Here is a 19,490-nt window from a genome sequence, read left to right on the forward strand (position 1 = left end):
TATTATTATAAAAGCATCTAAAAATTTACTTTTACGATAAGAGTCTACATTTTGTCATTTTTAAAATTTTTATATAGATGTTGTGGCTATTGCTGTGAAGACAAACATCTAAACTCCTTACAGTCATAGTATCCCTTAGTACTGTGAAACATAGCACAAAGCGTTACATGTAGCTGCTTTGGTTTTGCATCAAACCCTTTGTGTATATAATGACAAAAACTTTCTGATGCAGTTCCATAATAGTAAACATGGTTTTGTTAAGTGCCAAATGATAGCATAGACAGGTTGTGCACAGTGACTATAGCAACCTATACCTATTCTTCATTGCAGCCATATATATATTTTTCTCTTTTCATTCATTAGAAATCTGTCTCTAAGAGTGTGATGTGTCATGTGCCGCTCACACACAGCTCATGGTTTGTTTTTGTGATATGAAACTTTAACCCCTGTGCAGGAACTACATTATTTAGCTCCTTTCATAATGTTAGTGATGGATTACTAAAGTTACTGAAGCCACAATAACTAAGAAAATGGAAAAAAATATAAATATATAATGTTACAACATCCATTTTGCTAATCATATAAGTGAAACTATGATTTGTTAATATTGAATTTCAGACAATTTAGGCCTTGATGCTTTTTCACTGAATTTTTGTTTTAAATATTAAATATACTATATTAAACATGCATGCAGGCATGAACCTTTGCCTTGCAGAAGCTATTGTGAGCTATTATAAGAGAAGATGTGGGAATAGTTTTAAGCCATTATATTAAAATGGTTAAAGAATAGACTGAATGACTTAATTGAAATCACTTCAAGTATAAAAATATGATTTTGCTACATCAGATCGGACACAACTGTCCTCCGCTGTCAACTCTAAGAGCTTCTTGCTTAATAAAGCACTGATTTGTGTCCATCCATATACTTTGTATTTGTTAGTAATAATTCTAAAAAGATTGTTATAAAGAAAATAATCCCAATGCAATACAGAAAAAATTTGTGTTTGAAGGTAAGCGTCCTTTTTGGCATTCAGTTCTCACGGAAAAAAAACTTAAGGCATTTTGTGTCTGGCTTTTACCTTTAATATGAAGGGACAGATGTGGTTCAACTATATGCACAAAACAGCCCATAGCTGGTCTGCATTGACATCTACTTGACAGTTTCAGATGTGTACAAGTGCCTAAAGGGTCACTCATTTTAAAAATGGTAACTTGAATCCCTTTTCAAGTTTCTAGTTCAGCTGAACCCAGAGAACAGCTTAAACATAGCTTAAACAAAGGAAAATCTGCTTTTAACTTACACTCTTGATGCTTACTAGAACAGTTAAAGAGTTTTTAATGTTTTGTATGCTACATTTTTTATTACTGACAAATAAAAACATAAAGAAAAATCTTGGGACTTTCGTCACATTGCTTGCCGTCAGTGACTGTATTGGTGGAGATGAAGACAATAAAAGATCAAGTAGGAAGTAAAGTTGTAAAAAAGAAATTGTTTATTTTCAAATATTATTTTAATATATATTTAGCAGCAGTGAAGCAGTTATACCAATGCTGAATTTGCCAACATTAAGAATGAAACATAGACATCAAATAATTCTTCAGACTTCTGGTTCCATAAACATGAAAACCCTTTGTATGATGCCAAGATGAAGGTACTTTATCTCCGCTTGTGCAGTTTGGTGGGGTTGTACCTGAAGACACAAAAACACATGCAAAATATTTTATCTCATAGACCTGCCAATGACAGAATGGGCTTTTAACGTTCCCCATGGATCATTCCTCAATGTCCTTAGAGGAATTAACAAACAATAAAACTGTCCAAATTAAGTGCTGTAAAACATGGCCAGTGTTTGAACAGCTTAAAGCAAACAAGCTTCCTGTTTCTGGAAACTTCGTTTGGACCAAACAAAAAAAAATACAGGACTGTTTTCTTAGCAGTAGAGTCTGTTCCCTGGCTACGCATGACTGACTGAGCATGAATCCATGATCAAACAGATCAGCTTTGACGCACACACACAGACACACAATAAACCTCAGACTGTCTCTTTTCTGCTTAGTCAAAGAAAACATGGCAGTGGCGGCGGCAGCAGCAGCGGCTTACATCACCTCCATTGCCCTGACAACCGCTATGACGAAAGACTTGGTACGTTCTTATTGCATCCGCTGGCTCCACATTCCTTTCTAGTCTGCACCAGACTATGACTGGATGATGTAATATACATATTAAAAATTTGTGTGTGTATATATATATATATATATATATATATATATATATACGGGGACACACACACACATGCATGTGAACAACAACTACAGAGGATAAATAACTTCCCCTATGTGGGATTAATAGTGTTGATTTGTTCTTTTCTTTCATACGCATCTTGCATACACAAGACAACCAAACTATGAAGCAAAATATAAGAAATTACATAGCAAACAAAAAATTGTGACAGAAGTCTGAAGATATTTTGTATTGCACATTCCTTTAGTAGTAGCCAGCCTTCAGTCTGACTGCTTTGTAAACCCTGGGCTTCTCCCAGTGACATTCAAGAGGTAGTCCATGAAATGGTGTCCACCTTGTATGTGTGTCACGTCAAGGTGAATTTGTGGATTATCTTGCCTTACTAGTAAGGTTGGGACAATCAGTTGCGTGTGCAGCAGTCAGGATGACAGCCCTATTTGATACCTGCTAGAATCCGTATTATATCCATGTATCCCCAAGTGCAGTCTCAAAAACCATTAAGTGCTAAAACAAAACTGGCTCACAACAGGATCGCCTCTGGAATGGAAGACCAAAGGTCACCTCTGCTGATGAGGATAAATTCAACGGGGTCTCCAGCCTCAGAAATCACAAGTTCACAGCAGCTCAGATTACCGCCCAGAAAAATGCACAAAGTTCTAGCAGCACACCCATCTCTACATCAACTGTTCAGATGAGACGGTGATAATCAAGCCTCTATGGTCAAATAGGGAATAAGGAACCACAGCTAAGGTAAAACAAGAAGAAGAAGAGATTTATGTGGGCCAAAAAACACAAGGGATGAAAAATAGACCAGTGGGAATCTGTGCTTTGGTCTGATGAGTCTAAATTTGAGATATCTGGTTCCATCCACTGAGTTGTTGTGTGGATGTTTTCTCACTGCATGGCTCCCACTGTGAAGCACAGAGGGGGAAGTGTGATGGTGGAACGAAGGGGGGTGGGGGGCTTTGCTGATGACATCAATTGAAATTAATTTATCAAAATTAAAAACCCACAATGTATTTATGTTCATAATAATAATAATTCACACTTTATTGATACCTCTTGGGGAAATTCTCTTTACACTTCACACTTCACTGAAGTACATACATGTGTTCATTACACATTGGTTTCAGACACATATAGAGGTACAGGGGAGGCGAAGTGACGGGTCACGTGAAGAAATCGCGCCCCAACGAGCATCTTGTAGGGGGGATGGCGCCTTGCTCAAGGGCGCCTCGGCAGTGGCCTGGGGGTGAGCCGACACCTCCCACCTCTCACACTCCGGAGATGTTGTGGCGGGAGCGGGATTCCAACCCCCGATGGCTGGGCGATCTGTCTTCAAGACGTCTGCTCTACCGCTGAGCCACTGCCGCCCCATGGAGACGTTTATAAACATCAAGACTGAAGATAATTCAGGTCAGGTTGAAAGTTAGTTTCAGCAATGTAATCAAGAGGCAACCTGTGTCAAAACTCTGTCACAACCTGCCTGTTATCTTTTTTTTTTTTTAAACTATTATGGTGTTGTCCAAATGAGCCAAATGATGTGCTGGGTCTCCAGGTGATAATTGGTGCTCAGGTATAAGTACAAACCAATGATGGACAGGTTAGTTTTTTTGCTTATAAGCGCTAACAGGTTTTTGAACGCTGAACTCTGAATGTTTTGTTATTTTATGTAACTATTGATTTGAGTTAACTGAGAAACTTAATGGAAATAAAACAGTAATCAAGCATAAAGTGGCGTTTTGGACTTTTTATTTCCAGCAAGCTCATCAGCGCGTCGTCAGTGTGATGGAATACCTCAGTGGCTTAAGGCTGGGCTTAGCCTCTACACCACCAGAGAATAAAATTAATTCAGCAGAGGTAGAGAAGTAAAAACCAGAGGGGGAATGATCCCCCCCAACCCCCACAACACACAAATCCTACCATAAGAACAATGAACCCAAACACACCTCCAGGTTATGCAAGGGCTTTGACCAAGAAGGAGGGTGAAAGAATTCTGCGTCAGTTGACCTGAACCCAATTGAAATAGTTTAGGATGACGGGCCAACAAGTCCTCAACATCTGTGGGAACTCCTTCAAGACTGCTGGAAAATCATTTCATGTGACGACCTCATGAAGATCATCAAGAGAATGCTAAGAGTGTGCAAAGCAGCAATCAAACAAAAGAGTGGTTCTTTGAAGAATTGAAAACAATAAACATGGTTCATATTTTGTTTACTACATAATTCTATGTGTGTGCATTCATAGTTCATATACACACAGACACAGACACAGACACAGACACAGACACACACACACACACACAACACACATACACAAACACAGTAAATATATTTCTAAAAAGATGCAACTTTCACAATGTCAAGCTATGCAGCCCACACATGCAAAGAAAGAAAAACTTAAGAGATCCATAAAGTCAGCATATTAAAATGAAATAACATTGTAGAAAAATATTGAACATACTTAAATGTATTGGTGATAATAGCTTCAACACACCTCCTATTTGCAGATACTAATTACATGCATTGCTAAAATGCCTTATTCTTCCTGCACAGTCTTCTAATCGCCAAAGTTCCGTTGGTCTAATTCTCTGGACTCTGATCTTTAATTCTTTCCATCAAATTTCTGTTGGATTCAAGTCAGGTGATTGGCTGGGCCATTCTAGCAGCTTTACTGTCTTTCTCTGAAACAAACTGAGTTTTCTTGGCTGTAAGTTTGGGATCATTGTCTTGCTGAAATGTCCACGCTCAAACAAGATTGCTTGGTTTTCCATGTCTTTGCACCTCCATTTCTTCATGTGTTCAAGATTTCTTCTTTGTGCCACTCTATTTTATTATATGTAACTTGATTTATGGACATCTAAGGATTGATGTTTTTGCATGTGTGGGTGCATGGGTTGTTACTGACATCTGGTGAAAGTTTCATGTCATGTCAGCACCTTCAATACTTCTTTAACCCACTTGTATGTATGTATATACAGTATCTATCTCATATATACAGTATATATAAAATCTTCTTACCTGAAGAGGTCATCTCCAACCGACTCATCCTGTCTGTTCTTACACTCCTCCTGAAATGAACACAGGTTCAAATCATGAATGAAAGGCTCAAACACATCACAGAATCTGATGGCCACACAGTGACGACAGTACCTCAGCTGCGTCCTTCAGCCATTCGTCCACGTCAGAGTTTTTGCCTTTATTGTGAACCAACAGATCAGACCCTCCAATGAGGTGAGCGGAACCATTTTCACCAGGTGTGTAAATCTGTCATATGCACATAAGTAACTCTGATTAAACTTTTATACAGACACATAAAGCTGAAATACATAGTTGTGGATACCTATATAACTAATAACTTTAGACTACATATGTAGGCATATATCACACTATTACTAGCTTGAATACACAACACTCTGATTTATTGTGTATGCTGCAGAGCAGAGACCTTGCGGAAGCATTTGAAGTTCTTCGTGTTGCCAGTGCCCTGCTTCTTTTGTTTCTCTTTTGTAGGTGCAGTCACAAGAAGAGATCGGAATTCCACCAGCACCAGCTTTTCAGGAAGATCGTCACTAATCTTTGACTGCTGAGGAAGAGGATATTAACAGGACAACTTCTAACAACAATTATAAACTTGAAAAGTGCCAGTGTGCAAAAGTTGCATGACAGGACACACGAGGCAAATTGGCATCAAATATCTGGTTGATACAAAAGAAAAACTTTTAAGGTTCTAATTTTAATATAAAATCTTACTGATTTATATTAATCAGCCTGATTTATTTTCAATAGTATAATTCATGTAAATAACATTACAGCAATATGACAGAAGAAGAAAGAAGAAGTAACATACTTTTATTATCCCCTTGGGGAAATTATTTGTTTGTCTGTTTGTTGGTTTGTTTTTCTCCTTCTGTTTTAGTTACCTTGTTTTTGTTTATTTTATTTTTTTATTTTTTAATCTTTCTATGACTATGCAGTTTAAATGATTGACTTACTTCTGTAAATATTATTAGCAAGTATTTTGTAATGAGTTTTTTTTTTTTTTTTGAGGGGTAGGACTTAAAAAAGTTTACAGTTCTTCCTACTCCTTTTCGGATAGTGTTCACACCATTCTGTTGTATTTATTATTGTTTGTTATTGTTATTTTGTTTTGTTGTTATTTTTGTTATTGTAAATAAATGAACTCATTCATTCATTCATTTATTTTTGATACACCAGTGTATTTAGAAATTGTATTGACAGATGTGTTGTTTTTCCCAAATATTCCTCCAACTGTTCTCTGCCCACTCATCAGGTAACAAACGTGCATGAAACAGAGAGTGGAGGGTTGGCGGAGGGCTAAACCCACTGCGATATACTGTAAGGTAGGGAGTGTTGTTCTTTTATAAGAAGACTTTTAATGTTTTATTAAAGAGTAGATAATTAAAGAGTAGATTATGCATGTATCGATCTACATTTCCTGTATATTTTCATACTACAGTCTGTATCACAGTTGACTGATACTGGATTCATGAAGCCATTACAAATAGGAATATTTTGAGTTAAAGAACCCAATGTTAATATTTTAGACATAAATATGAAACTCATAAAAGTTGCAGTATGTACTGAGTGAGACAATTTACAGCTGTTGAGGTTCTTTTGCAATACTTACCTGTTTGTTGTGTTCTACTTGAACAGGCTTCAAAGGGGTCTTGGGCTCTTCTTTAGGATGGCAAATATCCACTTTCAGTAGCCCTAAATCCTGTCAGTATTAAAAGGATGCAAAATATACAATGATAATGAAAAATTAATATAAAAAGAGAAGTGAAGATCTGGTGAGCCAATACTGTAGCTCTAAATAATTTTCTGTAGATTATGGATAAAAAATAAGACAGAGCCTCACCTCAGCGAAAGACCCATCATCTTCAAAAACCTTTCTATTTTTATTTGTACTGGTCGATGGCACTTCATGAGGTTGGCTGGAGTCATGACAAGGTTGAATCTGCTCTGTCTTGATTGAGACATGACACTGCTCAGAGGTTTTGTGATTCTTAAGAGAACCCGACTCTTTTTCCGAGCCCCACTGAGGCATTCTGGTACATCCATTTTCTTCGAGGTGGACACGTTGCCTCTTGCTTGTAGATGAAGCCTGGACAGTATTTAAACCTTGTTCCTTACTGGTTGAGCTACATATTATTGGCTGTGCTTGGTGGCCTTGACTACCTGAGATAGGCTCATTAAAGTAGTCCATGTCCTGAGACATGATAGACTCCAGTTCATCCATCTGTATGTCCACCTCCATATTTTTTCGCTTCTTGTTCTGTGTCTTCTCTTGGAACCTGTTTGGATTACCCTCTGACTTTCCCACAAAAAGATCTGCAGACTCCAGTGGTGTCTGGGATGCTCCTGCAGGTACTCTGTCTGTTTCTTTGGTTGTGACTGTGATAGCTGCTGCCTGGACAGCAGGGGATGATTCCAGTAATGACCGTTTTGGCTCAGAAACAGCTGTGAACGGGTCATCCTCCAAAGGCCTTGATGACAGAACGAAACAAAGAGTAAGAATTTCTGCTTGTTTTCACTCAAAAAAGTAGTTGTCAAACACAAAAAGTTTGCTTTAAAATTGAAAAGTATGCATTAGAAGCATGTCAGTATTTTATTAAAGGTGATTTGTTTAACACTTTTATGTATGTATACACATACACATGGTATATAAAAAATAAACAGGACTATATCCCTCAGTCAGCCTCAGTTTGGGCTTAGGGAGAACTCAAACTGTTATTCATCATTTCCATTGTGGATATTGTAGATATCACATGTTCATGAGGAAAAAAGATACTGAATGAAAAACTTTGCTGACTATGGAGTTTAAATATTTTTTAAAAATAGTTCATAAAGTGTTAATTTTTTAATTTAATTGAATATACTTTAGTAATCCCCGAAGGGAAATTAAGAGCACACTCCAGTTATTCCAATCTAATCACATGCATATGTTAGTTTGTACAGGCCCTGAACAAACAAACACACACAGGGGGCCTGTGCACATGCAGAGGAGGTAGAGTGGCAGGCAGCTCCTTTGTGGTGCGCCCAAATGAGCAACTTGTAAGGGGGACGGCGCCTTGCTCAAGGTTACCTCGGCAGTACTCCGGAGGTGGGCTGACACCTCCCACTGTCAGCTCACCTGCGGGTGTTTTTTTAATTTTTTGGGCAGGAGAGGGAATTGAACCACTGATCTCTGAACATTGGCCGACCTGCTCTACCGTGCGCTCTACCACTGAACCACCGCTGCCCCAAGCTGAGTAATGCTATGAGAATGCTCTTACCATCAACATTTTCGCCTTATGTGATTAGGATGAAAAATCATATTAAACCACTTAATATTCTTACAACCAGTGTTAATAGCACCTACCAATACAACACAGTATATGTGGAGCTGTTGTTTACCTTTTTTTGTTGACTGATTGAAAAAAATTGGTCAGAGCTAACTGTTTTTGTGGAGATACTTGTGAAAGGATCTTTTGTTTCTTGGGGGATTGCTTCTGTAGGAACGTCTTTGTGCCACCAATGGTCGTGGGAAGAGATGGTTGAGACTTAATGCCACTAGTGTGTGTACCTAAAACTGCAAACATAAGAGCTGATTGGTCACAGAATTTCAAAGTTAACAAATCATCTTACAGAAACCATTCAGTTTAGTTCATGTTAAGCTGAACTATACAGGAGCAGAACTAAACTGTAGCTGGATATTGTACCTCATTGCATTACTCTAAAAATAAACGTTAACATTCAAATTCTGACAAATGAGCCCACAACACACACACATTGTAAGGAGACACAAAACATCACGTGCAGATAAAGTATTGCTTGTGTTGTCGACAAAATGGATCACTTCCTTCTTTTGTGTCAGCTTACACTCAGGCCTCTCATTCAGAGCTCACTAACAAGGAGTCTTGGGAATAATTTTGCACTAACACCATGTTCTCTACAGTGTTAACCTACAAGCTGAATGTACCTGCTGTAACATCACCGGTAGCCTTGTTCTGAGCTTCAGGTTTGCATTCATAGAGCTGTCTGCTTTTGGGGTTTTGTTTCTTCTCAGGTGTCTCTCCTACAGCAACCACCCCTGTACCTTCACTTGGCGCTGTCCTGAAAAATAATGATTGTAAGATACATCAGGCATGCTTTCTACAGAAGAGTGCTGCGTGCACAGCGTATATCAGACATATGACTGTCGTGTTTGTTGATACCACTGTGTTGGCTCTGTGTTGACTGCGTAAGCTGTGATGTTCTCAGATGGTGCAGGTAGCACAGTTTCATCCACAGCCACACTCTGTGACAGCGATGCACTCGGTATTCTGGAATTCATTTTTGGTCCCAACTCTAAGACGTTTACACCAATAGGAACAAATGAAAGAAAAAGGTTAAAACACTAAAAAAGGCAAAGAAGAAAACAAAAGAAAAATTAAGACAGCAATTAGAACTTGTTAATGTGGTCACCCACCTGAATGTGGTATTAGACTGGATGGGTTACAATAATGGTCACATGATGCATAGATAGCAGCCAATCCAATTTCACTCTCTGTGATGATTCGAAGGCCTTTTCTGTGTCCGTAAAAAAATACTTTGAGAAACATCACATTGACAACTAAATTGGTAAAAACACAGTCAAGTGCGTTTCTAAACAACAAACCTTTGAACAATGTTCTTCACAGACTTTGCCCACTCCACTGTGGAGGAAGGAAGAAGAGCTTGGGAGCTGCCTGATGTTACGTCGATCACACAGCTCTGTGGAGAACCCAGCAACTCCTCAGGCACAGAGCCCTCCTCCAACAACTGACTCCTGCCACCTCCAAAACTCACTGCTGCACTCAGGCGCTTCAGCTGCAGAAAACAGAGCAGCAAATGCTCTAAATAAACATAACTGTTAGTAGGTCTGGATTAAAGGAAGGTCCTCTCCTCCAATATCAGTCTGCTGACAGGCCTCTGAGTCAGCCATAAATCATTTTGTAACTGTAAAAGATATTTTCTAATGCTAATGGCCGTATGTCATATACATATCTTAGAAACTTACAAAAGACTTGACAGCAAAAGTGAGTCATTTAATACTATCATATCGATCAGGCTAGACAGGATTCCTCAGATGAGACTGCACTAGATGAGGTTTCATAATTTGCACATGCAGGTTGTGCAAAGTTTTTCACATGTGAAAAAATCATGTACCTGTATAATAAGTATATAATAAGAGATTAATTACATTATAATGGCTTATTGTAATGGATTTATTGTAATGGAGAAGAACATGTATACTGTACATTTTGAATTTAAACTCTAAATTCTATACAGTACATGTAAAAATGAATCCAGAGAATATGTTATCAAGGGTAAACAAAAAAGTCCTCATTTGCAGCTCTTGCTAGAACCAGGGAGCAGTGAGTCTCCCAGAGGATACCTGTGCTGACGAATACCCAGCATCCTCCATTCATTTCATGAACATAAAGGTCATGTGACTTTCTTGATAAGAAAAACAAGCTTGGTCATTACGTAGCCTACAATAATTTTCTTTCTCATGTGGCTCATTATCCTTGACTCACCCGGGAGGATATTTTCTTAGGCCTGCTGTGGTTTTAAAACTCCAGTATCAACACCAGAAGATTTTTAAATTGTATTTGATAACTTTTATCACCATAAATGAGATGCTTCATTTATGTGATTCTATGTGCCTTTTTGTCTTGAAATAAGACTTATATATTTAACATTATCAGTCACCACCAGTGTGTAGTTCAGAAAGCAATTCAACACAATGAACTGCCATCTCTGTCAAACCTTCTGACTGAATGGTTTATGGCAGTGGAGGTAGTGGGCCAACCGAAAGCTGGTTTTGTTTGGAGAAGTTTCCGTGCTGCTCGGTGTAGCAGCTGGAAACTATTAAAACACAAAACCCATTCTTAATATTTACAGATGAGCTGAAAGTATTCTGACTAATCAAGGATTACTTACTTCGTGGTTCGTAATGCATTAAAAAAAGAACAATTTATAAAAAAGAGAAAAAAAAGACATACCTGCTTGGCAATGAGGAATATGAAGGTCTTCCCTGTGAAAATCTGTTTACGATGTGGAATTATGTCAAGGTTGACATCCTCTTTATTCAAGCTGGGTTCATCAATCTCTGGGATGAAACTTGAATAAACAATGACAGGCACAGATGAGTTTGGGGTGGCCTGTGGCATTCAGCTTACTCTATTATTCTCTATTCTTATTCACCAATGTCTTAAAGTATCTTGCAAAGTATGGACTGGGTTTTACCTGTTAACTTTAGGAGGGGGTAATTTCTGGTGAGCAGATTTGCTGAGCTCTGAGAAGAACTCTGGCTTTACGATGGGACGGCAGCACAGCAGAGCACTAATAGTCTGATTGGGAACATGAAGATATGTTCAGCAACAACACTGTCTTACATTTGAAGGATTATAAAATGTCCGTTCCTTACCTTGATGGTGACTTTTGTAGATGACATGGTCAGGTGGGTGCATTCTTGAGACCAGGTATTGACCAGTTTTCCTCCCAAAGCCAACAGAGCCTGAGAGAGTGATGCTTTGCCATCGTTGTCCAAACATGATGAACAGACCACGAGCTTCTGATGATCCACACTGACATGGTGCAAAGATCGTGATTCACAACACAGTAAAACAAATTAATAGGATCATTAAAGTATATATCTATCTCTATATATCTAATAAAACCTATTCTGTGAGTTACATCAAGCATTTTCTCACTTTAGGTAATATAAAACCAGGTGAGTGCAATAAAAACAGACAAAAGACAAATAAAAAACAAAATCAGAGTTTCTGAAATAACAGACTTGAGTCATTTTCATACCTGAATTTACTGTCAAAAACACCAAATGTAAGATTATCCCCACATGTCAAGTTCACAGGTGTATTCTCTGTCAAGCGCTGGCTGTTGACAAATGTTCCATACTTGGAGCAGTCCTTAAGAGTCAAGGTCTAAAAACATGATTTAAAATCAGTTAAAACAAGATGTGAGAACAAAGACAGAAAGAGATCATAACCTGTCTGAGTAAAAACAAACAAACAAAAAGACAGAATTATGATAATATCCTTACAGAAGTGTCTGATTTCAGCCCGTCTTTTTTTTTTGAAGGAACACTTAATGACACTAGTTGACAAGAGTTTTGTTTTTGTTTTTTATTCAGTAAAGGCTGTATGTTTTTCCTTTCTTTTAAAAAAAACCTTTTCCTACAATTAGAATTGGGAATCTCCTGATCTCTTCTGTTTTCTGTGCATGTTATATGTCTCTGTCATTGGATGGTGGACCCTGGGTGGGTTCACTACCATTCCTCATTTTCACCATTTGTAGATAAAATGTCTCACTGTGGATTTGTGGAGTGACAGTGTGTTAAAAAAAGCTTTGTAACCCTTTCCACACTGATTTAATGAAATTGCCTTTTTCTCCATCTCTCTGAGGACTTTTAATTTTGGCATAATGGGTTACTGATGAGACCTTCTAGCTAAACTACAGTAATACTTCTAACAATGGTATATTTAGGTGATGATTTAACTGGACAGGCTTGTTGGTAGGCCAGGTAGACGGCAGCATCAAACAGTGATTGACGCAGTTAGTTTTTATGGGGGGAAATATAATTAATAATATTCAAAAATATATAATTAATCCAAGTTGTCACACAAAAAGCAATTAACTTTTATAACTTGTAGTTTGTGTTTACACAGGTTCTTGTTCAGTATTAAATCCTGTTAAATCCTGCAGTACAACACAATTTAGCATTGAGTACAAACACAAATAGATGAAATCTGTCGCAGGGGCAGTCATTTTTCACAGCACTCTTTTTAAGCAGATTATTAGGTCCAATGATCGCACAAACCAGAATGTTGATATTTGATGTCACTGAATTGCGCCTTCAGCATAATATGAGTCATCACATTATTTGGGTGAGATCTTATTCAAACACTGGAACTGATTTTGTTAAATCCTAGCACCGAGCTCGTCGTCTTAGATGAAAGTTTTGCTTAGTTTTTTTTGAGGACAAGGACACATAACTAGCTTATTCAGTATGCATAGTTGTAGTCCTGTTAGTGGAGGAGGATTAATCAGGTTGGCAGGTCACACTTTCTACTCACAACTTAACAGTTCACTGTGACTTTAGACACTGGAATGTCCCTGACAGAACACAAGACCAATAGATATGACTATTTCTTCACATTTTTTTTCCTAATGTTGAAAATTAAGATACACTGAAGGGATTTAAAAATACATCACTCCTATTTGGTCAAATTGTGAAAACCTTTTCTCCAGAGGTTATGCCAGTCCATGAAAAGGTAGTGAGTCCCAGTACCAAACTCGATTTGTTTTTCATGAGAACTTAACATTGTTGACACCTTTAGTGTGGTATTGTAATGTATTTTTCTATTTGATTCATTCTAGAACTGTTTGTAATATTTTACAGGATTTAATGTGCCTCAGCACTTCCATACTTCAGCATGGAAGTGACAGAGAAGTGAGAAAATTTTCTAGTCTATGGCACTGACTAACTATCAAAGTAGCTCTTGATTGATGATACAGCTTATGTTCTAAGACTAGTAATTGGCAACGTACGTGCATCATCAGCCAGACTGCCACGACTGGAGACAATCAGTTCAGACTAGAGAAAATTTTCTAACTTTGAAAGGTTGGTTTTGCTACAAATTTTCAGATTTAACTGGGTTCAAGTGTATCATTAAAATAGTTTATCTGTTTATCTGATGCCTTCCTCTAGGACCAACAGCAATAACAATCTGCTTTTGACTACTATCTAAGCAATGCTAATTTCTTGTCAATGTGATTTAGAGCTTTGTAATAAATGTCCAGAACATTTGTCGCAACACAATACATTGTGTATGTTGTAGGAATGTACGTAACACGTTCATAAACAAAAAGAAGTACAGAAACAAGTGTGTATCTATAACTGGCTAAGTATTTTTTTAATGAACACCTTCAGTCCATTAAATAATGAACTACATGCTTTAAGATGAAGAAAGACAATGTCTTTGTATTTTAGAATTATATTCTCACCTGGTCAGTAGCAGTGAGGTGAGCATGAGCCCTGCTGATGGACTGGTCATTGGGAAGGAGGATGTCACAGTTCTTGCGCCCGACCACGTAAACGTTACTGGAGAGCAGATAGTGGGTCTCACCTGTTAGTGACAGAAGCAAGTTATAGGTCTTCTTATATGAAACCCTTAACAGGTAATCACTATGTGGTTTTACAAACACAACTTGTACAACATTATATCATCAAAATGTTTTTAAATATTTAAGCTCAATACATTTGTCAGTAGCGAGAAATGAAAACACGTGTTATTGTAATGCTGAGTGGGCTAATGAAGTAGAAAAAAAAATCTGCAATCATCCAATGGAGAACAAGGAACTGCAAAACCACTACTAATGGATAGAACGATTTCCATGTTTACTTTTGATGAGCTGTGATTTGGTAATAACCTAAATCACAAAAGAAAACTTGATGATCTCCATGCAAAATAATTTAGATTTATAGCACTTTTCATTGTATCTGCAGTCTGAAGATTTATCCAAACCTTCCTAGGTGGACACGTTTGCAAATCAAATCAGTTGTTAAAATGTTATATCAAACTTTATAAACTTACTTTGACAAAGCTTTCTAGACTACAATTAAATTTACATAAGGGCTCCTTGCCCAGACTAAGATGTACACCACCGTTGACCAAAAAACCTAGGAAAAGTCAACTAAAGTATGTCGAACCCCATCTCGATAAGGCGCTCACTTTTAGGGATGCAAGAACCGCTCGAACAGAACAAATTGATCAACGTGTTAGCCATCAGTGCCGAACTGCCTCAAGCTAGCGTTAAAATATTAAACATTACAGAAAGGTTTACCTCCTTGCTTCAGTGGTGTCAGAATCCACATTTTACTACTTGAAGTGATTTTTGACTCATTAAAGGCAACAGAATGTCAGTAAAACTTATAAGTCCAAAGTGCATTTACATTTACACTATCCAGGGAAGACGCGATTATATGACGTAAAAGCTCCGCGACAGAGTAGTTTCAAAATAAAACTATCAAGTATTGCACACGTTTTTACATTTTAAAACATCATAAACCATAAATTTGTCAAGTTACACAACGGGACTACACAACACTCTAATAATCAGCAATTTGTGTGTGAACAATTAATTAGAGGATTAATTCTCGTCCTCGTGGACTAGCACAACTACAGTAAACTCAACTCAACTAAAGGTGCTGTAACTGCTGATGGATAAATTGGATGAAGGTCGCTTACAGAAAATCTCAGAGTGGGTAGTTTTTCACCAATCATGTAGTTTTTTGATTAGAATACTTTTCTATTATAAATAATAAAACTTTGAACACATGACATGCAATTTATTTCTACACTGATATTGTTATTAAGTATTTGCTCTCTTAGCTGGTGTTTTCATAAGAGATGCAAAAATAATACTTAATACATCATTCTTCTATATGTTAGCAGATACTTACAAAGAGGTCAAATATATGATATGAATAAATTCTAAAGCGAGCAATACATGAAACAAAAATTAATTTTCTATATTAACGGTTATTTCGTGTGTGTTTTTTTTATGCCTGTGGGTCTGAGAGGACTGTAAATTTCATGTGTTATGTATGTCGTGCATATATGGTACATTTGACAATAAGGTTTACTTTGACTTTGACTTGGAATGACAAAAACACAAATTAATTTTGAACTTTTATTCAATCATCAACCAGAAACTGTCCAGACTATGAAGGTCATCAACACATAACACAACGAACAAAATAGGGCATTAAAAATGCTGTTCATATAACAAAACCCTAAAATATAGAACAATAGAAATACATAAAGAGAGGTAGTTGTTTACAAATGTCTTCATAAAAATCAGCACAGTGTAATGTCCTATAAATAATAAGTTACAACACATAGTCTCCATTCATTGAATCCAACATAAACATGATATCTCTTCATTTCTAAAAAAATATTTTATTAATCACTCCATTCAAAATATAGGATCATTATCAGATTTCCATGATTGACCTGCAGGTGGTCTGAGGTGGCCTCGACCCCAGAGGCAAGGTAGCTTATGATTGATTCTCATAACTGCCACACTTGTGCAGGTGTCAGGTTTAAGAATGATCTCACACCAGTCTGGGTAGTCCACAGGATTAGAGCGTCTGCAGGCAGAATCACAGTCAAAGGATTTATGCCACATTTGTATGAGTAAACAATTTTGATTGGATTTTAAATCCACTCACTGGTCACAGCATCCTACTCCAAATGGCTCCATGCAGACACAGCGGTAACAATCACTGGTTGTCCAGCTCTCTCCTATCTCGTACAACTGTCCCATGTATTCACAGCTCCCTGGAAACATAAATATGATTTAGAGTGACTCGTAAAAAATTGGAAATATTGAATTGTGCAAAATTGGCAATGTCATGCTGTTACATAAAATTATTTATTATTACTCAATTTATTATTATGTTATTGCACAATATCTTATATATGCAGTTTTATTAATGCTTTAACGGTGTTTCCTTGTTTATTAAAACTGTTACCATGAATCATATTTAATAAATGACTGTAATTAATAATTTACATAGCAATTGAAATAATAACTATGCTTAATAAATATAATTAGGTAAGAAATAAGAAAGAACTCACATAAATGCAGACTAGAAGCAGCCCACAGAACATGTCCAATTACTTAATTCTACATAAAATAAATACTTTTTAGCTAATATTATGTCTACATGTGTGTTTACACACTACCTTTAGTGTTGAAGAAGCATTCGCCACCATTGTACGCAGAAATACATGGTGAAGTGGAATTCAGTAACAACAACAAAGCCACGAGCACGCTTCTCCCTGTGTTTGTCATTTTCTTAAAAAAAAAAAAAGTCAGAAAAAAAGAATGCATGAGTACAAAAGAGATTAAAACCATAGAAAACAGAAGATAAGTGTTTTACCTCTTTAGGTTACAATATACAAAATTATTTTCCTTCAGTTGTCCTCTGTCTGCTCCTTCACCCCCTATTTGTTCTTCCGTTCAGTTTCTCCCTTTTGATTCTTTCTATCTCCTCCTCAGACTATTCTTCATTAGCTGATGCTGGCTCTCCTGGCACTCCTAGATATTTATATAAAGCAGCACATCTACATCTCTGCAATCATTTCTACATCAGTGCTGTCTGTCCATCCCCTCTACACACACACACACACACACACACACACACACACACACACACACACACGCACGCACGCACGCACGCACACACACACACACACACACACACACACACACACACACACACACACACACACACACACACACACACACACATAATTATCACAATGTTTGTTGTTTTCCCTCTTTTAAATGCTGTGCTCTTTCAGATAACATTTGTCTCAGGACCTACCATTTGACCTTATCAGTGACAGTGAGCCAGTGGCCTATTGTCTATTGTCTTATACAGGAACTACATGTATGTGTGAACCCTTGACTTGTGCTTACATTTACATTTTTATATGAAAGTCAAACAGACAAACATGTACATGCTTCTTTGCAAAAAGGTTGTGCACTTTCTTTTAAAGGCTAAAATCTAGTACAGTATAACATGTTTTGCAGCAACGGATGAAGTAGGCTGCTCAGACCCATTTCTGACTTAAAAATATTACAAGCAAATGTCTGGAATTTAAAATCTTACTCAATTAAAATCACAGATTCCCTATGCAAAAACAGTGCAGTCATAGCATCAACAATTGAAATAGTCATTTGTAAATTCACTCTTTTTATACTGTTGATTTACTGTAGAATATCATCTAAAATTATTACTGTTCTTATAAAAAAACACATGAAGGGTGCTTTAATGTGGTAATTTGGAGTCATATTATGTTATATACAACAAGGTAAAGTATCACTAAGCACTTCAATCATTTTAATAGAAAAAACAATAACATTCCCTACATAAAAAACAATTAATTAAAAAATAATTTCCGACTGAAATGTATGCAATTAGAAAAACAAAGCAGCCTTAAATAGATGCTTTAGTCTATTTACAAAATGAGATTATGAGGATGCTTTTGATAATTGTCTGCCTCTTACAATTGAGTTAATATCACATTAATTAATGTACATCAATGGCTTGATTCAATGTCCTGTCGTTTACATTGTGAATCATCAAGCAGATTCCTGGATACTGAATGTGACGTTACTAGATCTAATGACCGTATTTGAATGCTTCTATTAAAAGTCTGCTCGACATGTTTTTTGCGTCAGTGTAGCATTTATATACCTGAGACACAACAAGGGCCTCTCAGTTAGATTTGAACAGATTTTTGTGGAAGAGATTGAGTACATTCCTTTTATTATTTGTACTATGAGTTGTTTAAATAAACCAGTGCTGAGACTACATGCATTTACATGACATGCATATATGTTTATGCACGTAGATATGCACACATGCACAGGCAAATGCAATGATCACCGGAAGGCTTCCTCAAAGTTTAACCTATCTTCAGTGAACACACAATTGATCTTAGCTCACTGATCCTGAACTTTCAGTGACAACAAAATGTACATGTAGTGGGGGATGTTGATAAAAATATTTTGGGAGGTACTAAAATCCCAAAATATCAAACACTATAACGTCCATCCATCCATTTTCTTGAAGACAAAATGACATAATCCTCTCGTCTCCAGACTTTCATCCTCTTTGCAGGTAATGGGTGTTGCTGGAGCCTATCCCAGCTGGATACAGGGTACACCCCAGACACGTTGTCAGCGCATTGTGAGGCGGCTGTAACTTTGCGCTGATGTTTCAATTTCTGTTTGCCTAGACAGAAGACTTGAACAGTATTCAAATAGGAAGCACATTTATTTATTCATCTGTGCAGAGAAGGGTGAGCAGGTGGAAGGTCACCTTTACTTGAAGACTTGACTTTTATAAAGAGTAATATCACTTCTATCAAGGGAATAATTTCAAGGGAAAAGAGACGTGACGAAGTGAATCCAGGATTTAACCTATTTCTGCCTCTTGCTTCATTGATTTGAGGATTCTTTTAGTTTAAACACAGAACATATCTTTGATCATGACAGAATTGACCTCATGTGATTTCACCATTGATAAACTAATCCAACAGAGCTTGAAATGATTATGGCAGCTCTGATTAATATTGATATTTGTATTTGATATGAACTTGAAAGGTAGAATCAAGAAT

At 37.0% G+C, this 19,490-nt stretch overlaps 2 protein-coding genes across 3 annotated transcripts; both read right to left on the reverse strand.

Moving 5' to 3' along the window:
• Positions 1 to 23: 23 nt before the first annotated feature.
• On the reverse strand, positions 24 to 15,277 carry nbn (nibrin). Of its 2 annotated transcripts, none has more exons than XM_068324594.1 (17): positions 15,139 to 15,277; positions 14,299 to 14,420; positions 12,088 to 12,215; positions 11,699 to 11,858; positions 11,518 to 11,621; positions 11,274 to 11,391; positions 9,905 to 10,095; positions 9,716 to 9,816; positions 9,462 to 9,594; positions 9,227 to 9,360; positions 8,662 to 8,836; positions 7,124 to 7,751; positions 6,893 to 6,982; positions 5,690 to 5,824; positions 5,395 to 5,508; positions 5,263 to 5,312; positions 24 to 1,691 (listed from the first exon to the last, which is right to left on the reverse strand). In XM_068324594.1, the coding sequence occupies exons 1-17, from the start codon at positions 15,167 to 15,169 to the stop codon at positions 1,658 to 1,660; spliced, it is 2,448 nt and encodes an 815-aa protein (XP_068180695.1). In that variant the 5' UTR covers positions 15,170 to 15,277; the 3' UTR covers positions 24 to 1,657. The 2 variants fall into 2 exon arrangements, with proteins under 2 accessions (XP_068180695.1, XP_068180694.1); XM_068324593.1 differs by having other exon boundaries at positions 25 to 1,691; positions 5,690 to 5,827.
• A 995-nt stretch (positions 15,278 to 16,272) lies between these two features.
• msmp2 (microseminoprotein, prostate associated 2) lies at positions 16,273 to 17,154 on the reverse strand. The gene is made up of 3 exons (XM_068322794.1): positions 17,046 to 17,154; positions 16,529 to 16,637; positions 16,273 to 16,447 (listed from the first exon to the last, which is right to left on the reverse strand). The coding sequence occupies exons 1-3, from the start codon at positions 17,152 to 17,154 to the stop codon at positions 16,273 to 16,275; spliced, it is 393 nt and encodes a 130-aa protein (XP_068178895.1).
• Between the last annotated feature and the right edge of the window lie 2,336 nt (positions 17,155 to 19,490).

The sequence above is a fragment of the Antennarius striatus genome, chromosome 9 (assembly GCF_040054535.1).
Source record: "Antennarius striatus isolate MH-2024 chromosome 9, ASM4005453v1, whole genome shotgun sequence".
In the NCBI taxonomy this organism is placed as follows: Eukaryota; Metazoa; Chordata; class Actinopteri; order Lophiiformes; family Antennariidae; genus Antennarius; species Antennarius striatus.